Source organism: Chaetodon auriga, chromosome 24, assembly GCF_051107435.1.
Source record: "Chaetodon auriga isolate fChaAug3 chromosome 24, fChaAug3.hap1, whole genome shotgun sequence".
Taxonomy (NCBI): Eukaryota; Metazoa; Chordata; class Actinopteri; order Chaetodontiformes; family Chaetodontidae; genus Chaetodon; species Chaetodon auriga.
This window is the reverse complement of record NC_135097.1, coordinates 11,564,725-11,582,304: the sequence shown is the minus strand read 5'-3', so window position 1 is coordinate 11,582,304 and position 17,580 is coordinate 11,564,725. Positions and strand designations below refer to the sequence as shown.

The window sequence follows — 17,580 nt, the reverse complement described above, 5'->3', positions numbered from 1 at the left end:
AAGCGGCGGCTGATCAATACTGCCAGCAGAGCAACAGCTGAGATAGATTTAGCGTGGTTAATCAGATCTCAAGAACTTGTTTAAAGACAGCAGGGCACCAGGGTAGATCCGCACCAAGCCGAATGGGAATTAACTTGTTTAAGAAGGCATCAAACAAAGAAAATCCTTCAGCGCATCCAGATGCAAACTCAGTTGGGATGTGCAGAGGGGATGGATGGAGAGAACAGAATAAGCACGCTTATGTAAAATAACCCAAAGACGGTCTGGCTCAACAATCCAGCATATCCCTGTCACATTATCGTAATAAACATGATAGAATTGTACAGTCTAATTAAATTACTTGCATTGATCTGGCAGGGTTTTGGCTTACGAGACACTCTTTTCATTTGAACATTTATTGTTGAAATCTAATTAGCAGTTGGACACATAATGCTGAAAGCTGTGATTTGACGGGCTGATGCAGGACTCGAGCTTTCAGATATGTAATATATATTTTACTTCGGCCAGCATTGAGCTGATTAGGCTGCTTTGTAGCAAGACCTTGGCAGGCAGGATCATGCAAGTATGTGTTGATATTTGTTCCTGAAAACCATTAACCAAAGCTGGCCTTCAGTGGAGTCTTTACTGCCCTTATGCTCACAGTGCTGCAGTGTCACTTGCCACACTTTGTGTAATATGTAACACACACCAACACAGTGCCGATTCATAGTGAACTTTATTTGTAAGTACAGATAGAACAGCTATGGCATTTATTTGATATTTGTTTCCCTTTATGTGCACTCCAGCTCAGACTTTCCTAAGACTTAAACAAGCAAATGTAAACTAACTTGAGAGAGTTAAGATGATTAAAATTTCAAAGTAGGAGTATTTAGAAATAAGAAAATGAAAGAAAACTTGACAACTCGTGAACATTTTTGACGCAAATTCCATGAGACAGTTTGGATCTGCAGGCAGTCGTGCCGCTTAAAGTGAGACAGTAAATAAACAGTTTGGATGGTTTCATAAAAACACATAGGAAAGCAATAGAAAGCAAAAACAAATGTCACAGACCGTATTTTCATACCCTGCGACAGGTCACCTCTTGTATGAGCCCAAGAATAGGTCAACGCTATATTCCGCTTTCTGAAACAAATAACATTTTTCCGCCGTGTGCACCTCTTTTCTGATTTATTTCTTTTTTCCAGACATTGAACAGTAGAACATTGCCATAAATACAGTTGTTGGAATCACTGCTGGCTGAGACACAGAGAAACACAGCGATACAGTTTACATTATTGCATGAGTCAATGCCATCATCTTACATGTGCAAATATACACTTCTGGGGGATGGAGAGGGAAACACGATGGATAGATAGATGAGGCAGGGGAAGCAGATTAACAAGGAAAGCTAATAAGGAGAGGAGGGGGGGGACTTTACATTTATTGTGCAACAGCTTGTCGAAAATACTCATGTCTTTCAACCAATTTCAAATGCAGACTGACAAAGTCAGGAACAGGACAGGTACAGTGAGGCATGGCGTTCTAATTAGCCCCAGCATCGCTGCTCAGTATTGATGCATAGTTCGAAAGGGGACTCGTTCTCGGAGGTAATGGAGCAAAAACGCTGGAAACAATCCAGTCAAGTACAAACTGAGACTTTAATTTTGTGTTTCGATCGATGTACTCCATCAAAGAGCACAGACCTTTCGGGAAAGTGAGCTGTTGTAGTGTCTTATCTAGCTCGCTGTCCCAAACACTACATGCGTCACTGTATTACAAGGAGACCGTGACGCCTCCTTTCCGACTGTAATTGAAAAGTAATTTTTTTCCTGCTTGCTCACTGTCTACTTTCACTGGTCGGGGCAGCTAAACATTCAGCTCGGCATAGATCGACCTCTGAGGTTCAAACGGTTAAAAGGCCTGCAGTAGTGGAAAACTCAGTTAAGAAAAAAAAAAAAAAACAAGTATTCAGTATTTAAGTACATCACCAGAAAGTGAGAGGGGCTGTTGCTGCATTGCTGTGAAACGTTTTGGATACAGTGTTACTATGGAGACGTAGCCACACCACTGTGCAGCGTGTCTGGTTTTGTTGTCTTTTGGTCCAGGCAGCACTCGAGAGCTGGGAGTGTTCGTGTGAGTATTTTGCATTAATGTGTGTGTGCATGAATATTTCATTTCCTTTAGAGTATGTTATCAGCTCTGGAGACGCAGCATCATGGCCACTGGTCGACTTTGTCTTCAAATTTACTTGCGCACACACACACGCGCGCACATTTTAGACTCATTTATGCAAGTGCGCATTAGAAATATAAAGCCGAGTGCTGCTACTGGGAATCTCCAGAGTCTCTTATTAGTCCGGCTAATTTCACATCATTTGACAGAATTAATTCACAAATTAATCAGCAGAGCCTCGGAAAATAACACTACATGCCTCCATTACACCACCATGTAATCCCATTTACACCTAGCATTAAAATCCCCACGCAGACAGACAGAAGACCCTTCACCATAACGTCTGCCTGGTTCTGAAGACACGGCGGAGCTGCTCCTCTGACAACTTTTCCATCATCACGCTATTAAAGCAGAGACACTAAAAGGGCCTAAAAGCCACTGCAGCGCTTCACACCTCTAAAATGATAAAGCTCAATTGGTTTTAGTGGGCCACCCTACAGCTGGCTTTGGATTAAGAAAGCTGCATTTAAAGCGACTGTAACAGGTAAAAATCACATCTCTAATCCTGTTTGGGCTTCATTTCAAAAATGTCACTACAGCCTGCTTCTGCTTTGGGATTTTAAAGACAGGTGTGAATGGGAAAACATTTTCAACACCAGAAAAAAAAGCAAACCAACTATTATTGATACAGTAACAGAATACACTTTTCCCTGTTAGCCTAAAATTGTGCCACTAGCTTTTTTGTGCTTCTCACGCTGTGAAAATATGTTTCGCTAAAAACAGGTTGGACAAAACACTGTGATTTCTTTCCTTTAGCCCCAGTGTACTTCACATTTTTGAAAAAACTTTTTAAATTTTCACCTACAAAAAAAACTAAACACTACCAGTGATTTAACATTCTGAAAATACACCGAGACAAATGTCAGAGATTAGTAATGTCTTGCAAAGGCGAGCATGCTAAGAGATGAAAACTGTTTCCGTATGAAAAAATGATTTGGTAATACATCCTCAAGCCTATTTTTCTTTGCCTGAACCCTACTGATTTCAAAGAAAAACATTAAGTCCTCATCAATATCAAGTTTCACCTACTCACTTTGAATATATTCGGCAACATCAACAGCATAGAGATGGAAATTGTGGCATTTAATTGCAAGTAGATGTTACGACCCAAATAACGTTAGCTCAACACATTTAAGACTAGCATTTAAGTAACGGAATGCATCACAATTCAAATAAATAATGTCAGTCTAAATTATGTTATTTTCCACAAGTTGACAAGACATTAATAGATGTAGTGAGATATACAAGGTTTTTTTTTTTGACCTAATCATCTTGTTTAGCTCTTGGGAGAATTAAGTTTGATCTCTGGTACGATTCAATAGTAAATGACTTTATTATTTAGCATGGTCATTATCTGCTCTTCACACCCATCAGGTGTCTGGATATGTTAACCAAACAGAATATGTACAGATTGGGGACCAAGGTGTCCTGCTGCTCAGCCACAGATGAGAGTTGTCTTTATCAAAACGGATTCCTGTTGTCCTCCTCCTTCTTTCTAACACCCTCTGTTCCTCCACCTCACCATTTCCAGAATCAGATTGTCGAACTCCTGCCTACAACTCCCCCTCCCTCCCTCCGCCCTCCCACTCTACTCCTCGATTTCCAGTATCAGGTCATCTCCCTCCAGGGAGGCATCGGTCGTGACATGGACTGCCTTAACGGTCCCGGTCATCGGGGAGTTGACCACTGTCTCCATCTTCATGGCCGAGAGGACACACAGCGGCTGACCCTTCTCCACCTTTTGTGATTATGAAGACAGTTCACAGAGCATTAAAAACACGAGTCCCATGTACAGACCACTGAACAAGCACTGCAGTAGGAGGTTAACAAGGACATGCACTGAACACTTGGCACCTACAGGCTGCTTTTGTGGAGACTTTGGAAACAATGAATGAAAGTATCAGAAGAACAACACTCACTGTGAATATGAGGTTCAATTTGACGGGACAGTTCACCCAAATTACAAACTACATATCATCTGCTCAGGTGTTCAACTTTTTCAAATGGAATTTTTCAGTGCTGTGAGCACCACAAACACTAATTCAATTCACCTTCTTAGAGCCCGTTAAAGGACTTCAGTGTTTAGTAGCATTGACCAAAATGTGTTCACAGCATCGAGTACTGGAAGTTGGCATTGAACGTCTAGTCCGATTCATTAGATACTCATCATCAGACAGTTTCTGACTGAACATGTTTGTCTTTTTTTGTTAAATAAAAACTGATTTTACTTATATTCCTCATAGCAAGGTAGCACACAAAAGGCTCATTCTTGTATCTGCACTGAAACCTAGACGTTGCATCAGCAGTATTGGAAATTTTGGAAACAGAAATCTCAAGTGGACAGTGCGGTTTTGCAGACCCGTCTTGATACTCTACTTGCAGAAATACGTTTTAATTTACCAAAAGAATCCAAGTGTGTGCCATATGTAGATGTACAATAACTTTACAGTTTAAAAATAGCACAACTGTGATTTAAATGAGGAGCTCTGATCAAAGAATGAATCAACAAACCAAAACTAGCTGCAGGGCTCAACACTTACCAGAATTAAGTGAGAAAATATCTACTTTTCTTATAAAGTGATCTGACCCTTTAACCCAAGGTGATCCGATCTGATCGAAAGGGAAACGTTGAGAGGAAGGAGAATAAGAAGGTTCATAATAAACTAACCTTAGAGCCGACTTCCACTTTGACCTCCAGGACTTTTCCAGGCATGGGTGCTCCCACCTGACCCTTGATGGACTTCTGAGCCTTGGGATGGAACTTCATTTCCTGGGTGGAGGAACAAAGAGTGATTTCATGCTTCCAGTGTGTGGAGTCTTTCATCCACACATGCCTGCCTCCCTTTATCCACTCATCCAGCCAACGATACATCCATATTCCATCCACATTCAACCACCGATCAAAACATTCCTCCCCGCTGAGCCTCCATCTAGCCCTCACAATCATTTGTTTCTGTGAATAAATTAAGCCGTGGTTGCCAAGTGCACTGTCAGAAAACCTTTTTTTTGGTTCCAACACCAGCTCTTCCCTTTATCCGTCTGTTTGCCTTTAGACCTGCATCTCTCTCAGACCATCCCGTCTACCCCTCATCCATCATTTATCCATCCACCAACCTATGCCCCGTTCTGTGTACCTTCATGGCGACAGTGTCTTTAACCAGCACAGATCTCAGCTGTCCATTCAGTTCAAAGAAGACCTCTCTCTGGCCCGCCTTGTTCAGGTCACCCAGTGCCAGCGCCTTGATGTGGAGGGTCTTCCCTCTCTCCAGCTCCACCTAGATGAAACAAAGCCAGGGAGGAGGGGAGGACAGAAGAGAGAAAATGGAAGGGGAGGGAGAGTGTGAAGGAGGAAGGGACAGAAATTAGATTACGCTAGAAAATTGAAATTAATATATGGTTGCCAAAGCTCAAGTCCAGCTAAAGCAATAAAAAGAGACTGCAGAGCTTGGTGAAATTAAAAAAGTGTAGTTAGTGGAGTGAGACAAACGCAATGTTTCCTTCTTATTTCTTTCTACCCTCAGGCTGGCCTGGAATGTTTCCCAGCATGCATTTGGTGGAGGGCAGAGAAACATGCAGAAATTCATGAAAGGGGACTCATGTAGCCTCACTGCAATTACACTGTGTAATAAATGAATGAGGTAGCATGTTAGGAGTGTGAGGAGTCTGTATTTTACACTAATGTGAATCTCTTTGCTGCAGTTCATGAAATTAGTGACCGTCTGCTCTCATCAGCTGCCTGTTTGTGTTTAACTCTGTCTGCAAATTGAATGCATCTTCCGGGCCTGTAATGTCTGGATCATGTGTAATGTGGAGGCCTTTTTCCCACAGCAGACATTTAGACTTGCCTGAGTAGGAAAAGCACAGGTGTCCCAGTAGGCTGTGACAGTCAGGTCACATCAGAGCACCATTAAATTTGGGTTTAATCACAGTGAACAACAGCAGTTGGCTGATTTGAGGCTGCTATGTTGCTTTTCAGGTCTTGTGATGTATCTGACTTGAAACTTCTTGTTTCCAGTTGTAGTTATGACTTGGATTCTGAGGTGAAGCACCGTTGGCCAGCATGCACAAAACCAGGATCCTAAAACTGAAGCAGCCAAATGGAATTCAGCCATCATTGATCTATTTACAACTGTGCTTTTTCTACTGAGACATGTCAAAATGTCCTCCATGAGAGGCCCGTGGGAAGAGCTAACTTTCTTTTTATACTGGCCCTGAAACATTGATAACTGGATAGAATATAATCTCTCAGTTTCTCTCACTTTTTACACAGCAGAATTCTATTAACTCCCTTTTACTTTCTGATAGAGACCTTCTTTTTCCAGCGGTCTCAGGTTAAGTCTGTGCATGGATTTGATTGACAGCTTCCACCCCAGCCTAAACAAACTCAATCAAAGCTCAAAACACAAACGCACCAGAGAGGTTTGAGGTGAAAACTCCCTCATATTTTAACCAAACATGATTTTTTTAAGATATGACACTGGCTTCTGCAAAGGTCTGCTAAATGCTGATCTGACATTTATTTTGACATGCTATCGACTAAAAATGGAAACAGGAGTTCTACTTTACTGTTAGCTCATGTGATAAAGACGTGTCTGTGTCTGTCTAGCCACTCGGCTCCTGCCTCAGAGGAAGAAAAGCAACACAGACAAACGCTAGGTCTCGGTGCTGTATCTCTGTGTGTTTACACCAGACAGGCTTTTCAGCAGACATATCAATTCTGGCATCAAATAGAGAGAGAAGTGCTATAGACAGAATGACAATCTGAGAGATGAAGAGAGGCAGGGAGAGGGAAGAGATAAGACGGCACTCTGGAGGATATAAAAACATTTTCCCAGCCTTTAGTACACCTGTAAACTCTGTGACTTTACCTGCCACCTGTAAAAGTGTTGTTTTAAGACATTTCTCTCTCTCTGTTTCAGCACCAGACTCCCTCCTTCCCTTTCATATCCATTCTGGTCACTGCTGCAGTCTGTCTTGTTAGTCTTTCCCTCAGCGCCGGCCACTGCACTTCTTAATCTATCTCACACCTCTTCTCAAATCTCTCATCTCACCGGTCAGAAACTCATTTTTTCCGGTGTTCCATTTGTCCAACTCCCTCTGTCTGACTTTCAGTCTCTTTGTCAGTCCTCCCATGTGTCACGCCTTTACATTTTGCAGTTATTTTGCAAGCTATTTCTGGGGCCTCTCCGTCTCTCCTGCCATTATTAATTTCCCTCATCTGCCTCTTTCAGCTTTTCTTTTATCCATCTGTGGCTCTTTTCTGTATATCCACACACACACACACAGACACACATTGTTTCTCACATTGCCATCTTGGCTGCTGAGTCTCTATTGATATTCCAAACTAAGTCTCCTTGCAAAGACGGAAATACACGCTGCTGCAGGTATGTATTGATCTCAATTTTCATTCTGCCTCTTTCCTTCTGCGGGCGCTCTGACTCTTTGTTTCCTTCACTCCATATCTGGTAACAAAACCTTCCTTTGCATGCTTTTGCTTTCTCTCTGGTGCTCAATCTTCATCTGTTTCTCTCTCCACTGAACTCTTACACTGAACTTCTCTTCAGCTTGTGCTGTTTTGTTGGGCTCTTGGCAGCTCTTTGCAAACAACAAAACTGCCTTCTCTTTTCCAACTGCGTGGCTTCAACGCTACATCTTGCCATGAAAAATACAGTACGTGTCTCTTTGAAGAGTCGCACAAGATTTATGAATCTTTTGAGGATGATTTTGTCTAAGATGTAACCGTGTGTATGTGTGCCGTTATCACGCAGAGCTAAAATGACAACTTGAGTGCACTGTGTAGACTGTGCACTGTTACACATGAATTAAATCATGACTGTGGAACACCACTGCCAATTAAATGCTTTTCTACTTTTCTACTTACTTTCCTCGAGCTGTATCGACAGCACACTTAGCGTAGCTGAAATGCAATAATGTGACAAAGCGCTCAAAGTGACTTATGGACTACATTAGTGTTGAACGGTCGTTTCTGTTTTCATATTGTACAGTCGTGGTTACTCATGATTGCCGCTTGGTGACCCAAGTTAGCCAGGGGGAGGTGAAAAATGTGAAGTGCAGATAGGGGTTTTACCCAGATGGGTGAGCCTGAGGATATTACACAGCTTATCTGCGAGCTGTGTGAAGGATGTTTGCCAGTGAAGGACGTGCATATAATAATTATCCTAGTGTCCTTTAACTGCAAGCAAACCTGTTACGTTTATGTGAATGAACATTACAAAAGAGAGTCGGCCTTTATTTTTTTGACCTTTCATTTTGTGTGTGTGCTTTGTGCTACAATATCACAGCATCATGTTGCATTTAACGTTACAATCCACATCCATAAGATGGCAAACTGGTTTGTAATTAAGGATTTAAAGTTCACTCGTGCTGATTAACGGGGCTCAGCGGCCAACATGCTGCTCCACTAGGAACATCTCCACATGCACAACAGGACACAGATTTTAGAGATTACATTTCTAATATCTTAGTTCTGCAAGTAAGTTTTTTAAAATTGCCTTAATATCAGAGTAGGAAAATTCAACTGCTGCCTTTGTGTCTGACTCAAACAGGTTTTGCATTATGCTTCGCATCATATCTTTGATATGACTGTATTAGCGACTTGTTGCATGTGACAGAGGAATGAATGTGTTGGTTTGGTGTCTGTGCACATTAGCACTGATGGGGTGTGTGTGACTGGGTCCATGTTTGTGACAATCAGTGTTTATATTTCTGTCAAAAATGATTAATACCATGCTGAGTCATCGGCACATGCCAGATAGGTCAGTGTTTTTTCTCCTCTTGTTTGTGCTGTATGTGTGCGTGGGTGAGTGACAGCGATGGACGGAGCTGTCACCTGTGTGTAGGTGTATATTTGTGTATATAAATGCCTTCAGATGCTATTTCACAAAGTAGTAATTTGGCTTTTCAAAAGCAATTTCAGAGGCACGTGCCTAAGTGGGCTTTGTCCAACTTAATAGCGCTCCACTTTGTCAGAAATTAACTGAAAAAGCAGCAACGATATCCAAGTCTGATTATTTACAAAACACGTAGAAATTATAGAACTTCAGAAAAACCGTCACTGTTCACTCTTTGCTGATAAGGCTTTTGTGCTGGATTTACAACAGGCTTGAACTGAAGTGCTAAACAATAGCGAATGATTACTGTGAAAGCCTTTATATCTACTTCCCCCAGCATCAACTACCCAGGGCTTTATGTTTAGCTCAGCGCTCAAAAAGATTTGGTGCTTGAAATCTGTTTTGATCAAGATTTCCACTGCGTGCTTCACTAGCTGCCAAGAGCTCATAAACAACACAAAAAAAATAATAATAATAAAAAAAAAATACAGGTAATAGCGTGGTTGCTTAAGTACTGACGGAGTCATCAGTAATGGCCAGCTGCTGTCTTTTGCGGCTGTCACTGTTCATTTACCAAAAACGACAACAAAGGCTGACAAGCTCAAAGGCTGTTCTGCTGCCACATCATCTGAAGATAGTGTGTTTAATATTGCAGATAATTTCACAGAAAAAATAATAAACTTTGTCTTAGTAGTTTTCTAGCATTAATGTGTTGTACAAAACTCTGTTACATGATATTTTCTGATCATCTAAGTATGAAATATGGAAAGGTGCACCTTAGCTCTCTAGGCAAGGGGAGGGGGGTATGCATGCTGTAGATGCTACACTCAGTTTAAAACTCACCAAATTACTTTGGTGGCGCAGTGCTGTTTACTTTCCCCAGGGCTCCTCTCTGCCTTAACAGTGCCGACTGTAATTCTACAAAGCAATCAGCGTCGCAAAAGTCGCCATGCATGAGCGCAAAAATAAATGTGCTTCTCATGAGGACCTAATAATTACCATTTCTGATAGTCCTGAGACAGACTGACATCTACAACACCCCACACGACCTGTCCGTACATTTGACAACAATTGCTTGCCTCTGATTCAGATCTGAAAAGGTTGCAGCTGCCATTCACTCGGCCTATGTGCCTCTAACCTGTTTACCACTCGCATTCGCACGCGTCATTCCACCAAAAAGCCACCCTGAGGCACCTCCATTCTCTCCAGTGACGTCCGTCTGTGTTTGGACTGTTTCAGTGCGTCTGTGAAAGGTGCTTGATTGCCAGATTATTAATATCTTACAAGAGATGACCTCCGACAAAGGAAATGCGATAACTGAGGACAGTGAAGTGATGTGTGTTCTTACTGTGGGATGAAACATAGCTGCACGCTGTCTGCACCTGCTCTTTCATTGCGAGTAAGATCTGAAAACTGATTCTTTATGTTGTGCTTACTTGATATTTTGATTGTCATACGCGATATTCTGAGACAAAACACAGTCAGATTAATGGATGTGCCAAACAGCCAGATCAATTGTTCCCGACACAGGAGCCTCTTTTGGCCCTTGAGGAATTCTGCACAGTAAAAAACAAACGTCGTGCTGCAGGTGACAGGTCACCTTTTTTTTTTTTTTTTGTTTGGTAACTTGTTTTCGTTCAGTCTCTTGCCTGGCACTGCTAATCGGACCTGATCTGGTGGGATTACCCATCGTCATGGCAACAGCGGGGAGAGTTTGTTTGCGGCGATGACTGATGTTGAGCACAAATCGGAGCGTCTGAAAACAGTCCTCCAAATGACAACAGTTGTGACGGATTGGAGAGTGGATAAAAAGCAGTGAGGGGAGGAAAAAAACTGTTTTGCATTTGGGAAATGTTTGAATGACAAGTCGTGTCACTGAAGGCGAAGACAGGTTAAACACACGGTTTGTCATTTTAAAGAAGCGGCCGTCAGAAAATCAATTTAGGTGCACGGAGAGCAGTCTGTCTCTGCTCTACAACCGCAGCTTTCACAAGTGTTTGTCGCTTATTTAGCCATTTTTGTTGATGAATATTGTTTGGCCTACAAATCATGAACATTTTATTCAAGCCAACCATTTAGCGTGTTGGAGGAATTTGAAAGGAACGGCAGAGCACACACTCAACTGTGGCTTCAAACCAAATTAACATACTCAAAACCTGCTGAAGCTGCCAGGAGTCTTAATGGAAATAATTTAAGGATTTATTCTAATCCGTGTTTGGTGGTCCGGCTGCGGGTCTCCTGCCAGGTCTCTTAACAAATGCGCCAAATGACACACGCCCTGGGGTGACTGACAAGAAAGGAGGGCGGGGGGGGGGGGGTCCGCCTCCTTTTAGGATCAATAGTAGATCAACAGAATCAATGTGGCTCCTGATTCTTTGATAATAACACAACAGCAGAGTCGCGGTGCTCCCGGTGTCCCTCATAATATCTGAAAATCAATTAACACCAGCCTGGAACCATTACTGCAAAATGAAGCAGTAATTAAACATGGTTGCCTTTGGCCTCCCTGATTCACTGTCAGTCAAATCTGTGTGTGTGTGTGTGTGTGTGTGTGTGTGTGTGTGTTACTCATAATGAGAGACTCGGGAGAAAACATTGAAAGGAGAGAGATGTACAACGAAAAGATGCTTTATAATGAAAGATGTGTGTTAGTGCTTTACTGGGATTATAATTAGAACAATTGCTGGTGGAAAGAGGAGCATAAATGACGCATGATGAGTGGAGACAAGGAGCCTTGTGAAATAGAGAAAGGTACCAGGTGGACCAAGGGAAAGAAGACTCCCTTTCATGTTGTCATGCAAATTTCAATTTCATTGGTGCACAAAAGTGCTCTTCAAAAGACGCGTTTCATTTAAGCTATGAAAACAAAATACTGAAGAGGGGATGAAAGAGTGATGACTTGTGTGTCCCTGTGGCTGCCTTACATAGTTTTCTTTCAATATAGAACTTCACAGAATGTAAATGGCTGCCAAAAAGTGAATTTAGAAACACCTTGGAAAATAATAAAGGAGGTCTGTGAGAAAGGTTTTAAAGCGCTCATGTTTTTGAATGTTCTGTCAAAAAATGCTCCTATGGTCAGGGGAATTGTCCTTTATGTAACTAAAACTCCATCAGTGATGTCCACAGGCGGCACTTCAATATGAACACTGAAGGGCTTTGTCCTCATAAAAAAGGAAAACAGCTTCAAGTCCTTTGTGTACCACAGATTCAATGCACACAAGACTTTCCAAAGGCAGGAAATCAATTTCCAGGGGAATTCATGGAGAGAAGGTAACAGGTTTAGGGACGAAACTGAACATGAGGATCCTCAACAGGAAACTTTCCTTGCTTTAATTTGAATTACTTACAGTTTTCACTGTACATGAACACTGCAGGTACAACCCTGGCTTGCACTGCTGATCCTGATAGACATCACTGGAGTCACATTATGTTTTTACGTTTACAACAAAGGTGGCAACTGCAGAGTTAACAATTCCTGTAAGCTACCTAGACCTGACAACAAAATCCTCTTTGGCGCTACAAGATCACTTCCATCACCATTTCTCCTCAAGTCATTCAGCATCATTTTACTGAGTTTCTCTCACATCCTGCTGCACAGAAACATGCACAGGACCACCTGTTTCATTCAAAAAAAAAAAAAAAAAAGTCACCGCCATCATATCCCTGACCTTTCTCAGCTCCTGTTTGACTGCTTCATACTGCCGCCATCTGCTCACACATACAGTGTCCTGCTGTGTAAATGTGCCACATACAGCATTGTCTCTCTGACAGCACGTTAGATCAGTGAAAAACTCAAATCTAATAGAGCTATTTCTATTCTCAAACAACACGTCATTTCTTCACCATCTAATATTAAACAGCCGAATGATTCTCCGAGTATTTGTGTGTAGTTTTGAAGAAAACTTTAACTATAACCGAATGTGAAAGCCAGGAAAAGGTGCAGTTTGCTGCAGCCTTTAAAAAAAACAATTTAAAGTTTGGCGTGTCTTACCAAGAAACCTTTTTCTTACATGACAACATACTGAGTGACAGACTCTTCCAATGTCTCCCTCAGTAGCAAAGCAAAATTTAGCTTTGATCTGATGTTGGATTCTGACATCTGTCACACAGGTTAGCATCAGTAGTTTGAACAATCTCTTTGGAATTCACTCTTCAATCTGCTGATCTCTTGAACAATCTCTTTAGTTTGAGTTTGGCTCATCAAAGCCTGTTACCGCTGTCATTCTCCTGAAATGTTCTCTTGTTTGTGCTGCTCTCTCTGGGTAAAAACAGCACCTTCAAACCTGCTCTCCTCTTCTGAGAGAAACTTTCAATTGGCACTGCAGACATCTGGAAATAATTCTGCTGACTGTTTATTCGTGTATGTTAAATCCAATTTCCAGCGTGCTGATGCTGCTTATGCAACATTTTGGAGTTGACAGCAAATTGTTTGCTCCTTAAGACGTCGATATTCCCCGGGACGGTTTCAGTTTTAGATTTTGTGGTTTTGCGGTTACAAGTGACAGCTAATTACTACGTGCTCTCACCGAGAGATTGTTACGTTGCTGTGCCCCATTAATTTGTGTGAATGCAAAGCAATTAATCTCATTTGTTTAATTCCTCCATTGGACAGCACGGTCAGCTGCCTCCCTCTCGGAGAATAAACGGACGGTACAAGCTTTAGGAATCTGTAACAGTCATGTTTTGGTTTGAGATATGGGCCCTCGGTGCCTTTCATTGGCTCGCTCTCAAATATTATACGACAAAATGAATTTGTTATTTCCGTGCGGGGGAGGCCAATCTGATGGCCGGAGGGATCAGAAATGCTGTTTGGCGTTCCCCTGATAAAGAGTTAATATCTCTGTCCTCCCCACTGTGACTCTGCAGCAGACCGCATCACACCTCAGCCATCTGCAGCTGTGGAAAAGTCATTTCCTGCTGATAATGTCTGTTCTTTGTGGAGCTGTTATTACAGCAGAATTCATTATGGAGCTAAATGGATAATGAAATAAATGCTATTAACATTAAATATATTATCATAGTATTAGTGAGAGATATTGAAGGATAACACACCTGTTATCACATCATTTCTGTGAGCTGCACTCATCCCCGATTGTTCTGTTCCATTTTTACATTATTTAACCTTCATTTTTTGCATAATGAAAAATGTACTCCGATGCCTCTCTCAAGCGGAAACACATTTCTTTAAAATAAGAGGTCTTACAAAAAAAAGAAAAGGTTGAACTATCTGCTGCTGTCTGCTGGACGCCCACGTCTTTCCATCAAGGGCATGGGGTTTCTGTCCAAAGTTACCTCGACCAGACAAATCGGCCGAGCTCCCCTTTACAACGTTGGCCTTAATATGTGAAAGTGTCTGTCGCATGCGGGTGTGTACCTCAAACTCCTCGGCGATCTTTGGTCCGTCCAGGAACAGCCTGGTGCTGAGACAGTCCACTGGACCAAAGTTAGCTGGGAAAAGAGAAACAGATCAGTGTGCATGTGTTGGTTAATGATTTCTTAGACTCCACTGACTGATCTTTAACTTTCACACATAATCTGGGTATATGGAAAGTGCAAGCAAGCACCACAACTTCACTTCTGACATCAGAAATAGAGTAAAACAAGCCTGAGGGCTTAAGATGGGGTTCAGGGGTGTGCTCAGTCTCAAGTTGGAGTAGCGAAGGAACGACTACACGCTAATTAAAGCGCCTCACGATCATGTCCTCACTCATCACAGCAGTTAAGCTTGTGTTAATCCAAGCAGCTGAATGTCCAGCTTGAAAATGCTGACTCCTCTAGAAGGTTAAACCTCCAACGCTGCTCCACGCTGCTGCTGACTGCATGCACTCACACCTGCTAAAAAACGCTGCTTCTGCTTATGTTGATTTCTCCACCTAGCACCACCCCTCGCCGTTGTGGATTCTTAGTTGTGTATTATGTAAATTCAACATCTGAGTGAAAGGTGATAACCCCCCCCCCCGCCCCCACCCCCAAATCTGAAGTATGTGATTTGTGTTTTCCTACATGTAAGACTGAATTGCCAAATACAACAATTGGTTGAACTTTATAATGAATGTTACTGACTTAGGTTGGCTGCTAATTTCAAGCCCCAGTAATAATACAAATGAGAATGAGAGGGGGTGTGTGAGAACAGGACCAAATGCCATGACTTATCCAGTATGACAGATCCAATTTGATCAAACGCACATAATTAAAAAATGAAATGGTACAATTTGTTGATTCCTGTTCTTAATCTATTGTAATTATCTAAATCAGGTGTCCAGTGTGCCCACTCACAAGTAAATTCCTTGAACTCCTGGAACACCTTGGGGTACATGGCAGCGGACATCACATCCTCAGGGGTGATGTCTTCGCCGTGTGCAGCTTGGAGCCCCTCCTCCAGGGCCTTGAAGTCCATGGGCGGCAGCGAGGCGCCGGGACGACCCTCGATACGGGGAAGGGACTTCAGCACCTGGGACGGGAAGTACAAAGAGAGGAGGAGGAGGAGGAAGGAAGTGAGGGGAAGATAAAAGGCGTGAGGATGCACAAGAGCGGGGAAAAAGGGGAAACAAACAGATTAAAGTTTTTATTCAAAGTCATAAATGTTTAGTCTTCCTGAATGTTTTCCCACTCCCCACATCCCCACGGGACTCTGAAGCATAAAGCGCAGGTAAAACCTTCGCATTGTACTTGACAAGTATACGTCTGGATGAAAGCTGCACCCTGACAAAGCACCAGAGTGACTGAGCAGCTCGGGGTTTGAGAGAGGGAGGAAGACAGAGATACATGGGGATCTGTTTTGAGGAATGGAGGAAGACAAGGTGAGAAACCGGGATCAGAGAATCTAAAACTCGATGCAAGTTGTGTTTTTAATTTGCATAAAAGTGCCACCGCTGTTGTGTTAATATCCGCAGATTTCCACTTCAGTTGCCTCCGTCTCTCCCACCCTCTCTCAATTCATCTCTCCAGTGAAGAACCATCAGCCTATCACAGATGACTGCAGCGTTGCCGCATGTGTGACACATCATCCTTGTTCCCTCTCAGAAATAATAGAGGAGAAAGACTGATGGGAAGGAAGAGAGGAAGAAAGAGGATAGTTGTGAAAAGTGGAGGCTGCTATGAAACTAATGATGAGACATTTTATCTGCCCACACAGTTGTTGGTATCTGACACAACTTGTAGAGACAATCGATTTGACGCCACTAATAATGTCTGGAGAAGAGATTATGTCAAGAGACAGGCGTTTCGCCTAAAGGCCGCCGTTTTGTTTTTCTTTCCACAGATTTCCTCAGTTCACAGACGCACAGGAGGAAGAATCTCCATACCATTAGCCTATTTAGTCTGCTTCAGACATTGTTTTTTGGAGATATACAGACAGCTTTTTGTACCTGTGTCTGTGTGTGTGTGTGTTTATTTAGGTTAACACATTCATTGCAATGTGCTGTAATGATAATCTCTTTGTGGTTTTCACTCATTTCCACTTTCAGCATAGCATGGTGTGCCCCACACGAAACATTCAGTTGATCATTATGTCTCCTGTGTGTGCACGTATCCGCATTATATTTGCAAATGTGTGCGTGCGCTACCGTATTCTAGCCGGTGTGCGTTTCATATCTTCACTGGTCTTTATGTATGTCAGCGCACGTGTGCGCCTTGCGGAAATCTCCAGACAAAAGGGCCCGGTGCAATGCTATTAGTCACAGAGCTAACAGTTCAAAGATAGCTGAGTCATGTGTGTGTGTGTGAGAGAAAGACACTTCAAAAGACGGCGGGCTCATTGGAGTCCCTGCTCATTAACATTGTATCCTCTGAGGATGACTTACACCTAAACTGCCTGATTGTTTAAGTGTGAGACACAGACAGATAGTGACTGTGTGTGTGTGTGTGTGTCTGCATTAACAAATGAAAGAAAGACAAACTCTTCCTTCAAGGTTATTTGCTCTTTCTCCTCGTTTCTCTGAAAGCCACTCAGAAAAGCACACTCCCACTCTCCTTTTTTTTTATTGTTAGTGATTTCCGCTCTTCCTTTTCTCTTCAGTGTGGTGTTTAAGGATGTTCTGCATCTTTTCCTATTCATGAATTCACTTTTTTTCGGATGGCCTTCTTATCCTCTCCCTGCCCATCCTCCCACCTTCTCTCTCTTTCTCTCCATTGCCCTCCTGTCTTTCTTGCTTTCTTCTCCCTTGTCCATTCATTCTGTCCACCCACACTGCTGCAAATGAACCGTGCGTGACAGAACTAAGATGAGGAAACGCCTCAATTACCACTTTGTGCCTTGGAAAGTTTTCCCCATGCAAACAACTTGTTTACATTCGGGACTGTCTGTGACACTGAGATGAATGCATGTGAGAGTGTCTGATATAATGCTTACTAACTAATTAATGCCTCCAAAGCTCCATTAAACAAACAGTACTTCTTCAATGCTGCTAGCATGCTAAAATAGCCTTCAGCTACAGCACATAGGGATGCCGATATCTCACTGTCTTGCATGCGGCAATGGGATGTGTATGTCGATGTTTGCATGCAATGAAGAAAATTT

At 42.4% G+C, this 17,580-nt stretch overlaps 1 protein-coding gene across 1 annotated transcript in view; it reads right to left on the bottom strand.

Annotated features, from left to right (window-relative positions):
* Positions 1-696: 696 nt before the first annotated feature.
* The window catches only part of LOC143316916 (pyruvate carboxylase, mitochondrial-like), a 252,944-nt gene continuing 236,060 nt past the window's right edge, over positions 697-17,580 (bottom strand). Inside the window, exons 23-27 of the mRNA XM_076724720.1 lie at positions 15,339-15,513; positions 14,437-14,510; positions 5,346-5,486; positions 4,880-4,981; positions 697-3,949 (exon numbers count right to left, since the gene is read on the bottom strand). Coding sequence (XP_076580835.1) covers positions 3,800-3,949; positions 4,880-4,981; positions 5,346-5,486; positions 14,437-14,510; positions 15,339-15,513 — 642 coding nt within the window. The 3' untranslated portion in view covers positions 697-3,799. The remainder of the gene's footprint in view (positions 3,950-4,879; positions 4,982-5,345; positions 5,487-14,436; positions 14,511-15,338; positions 15,514-17,580) is intronic.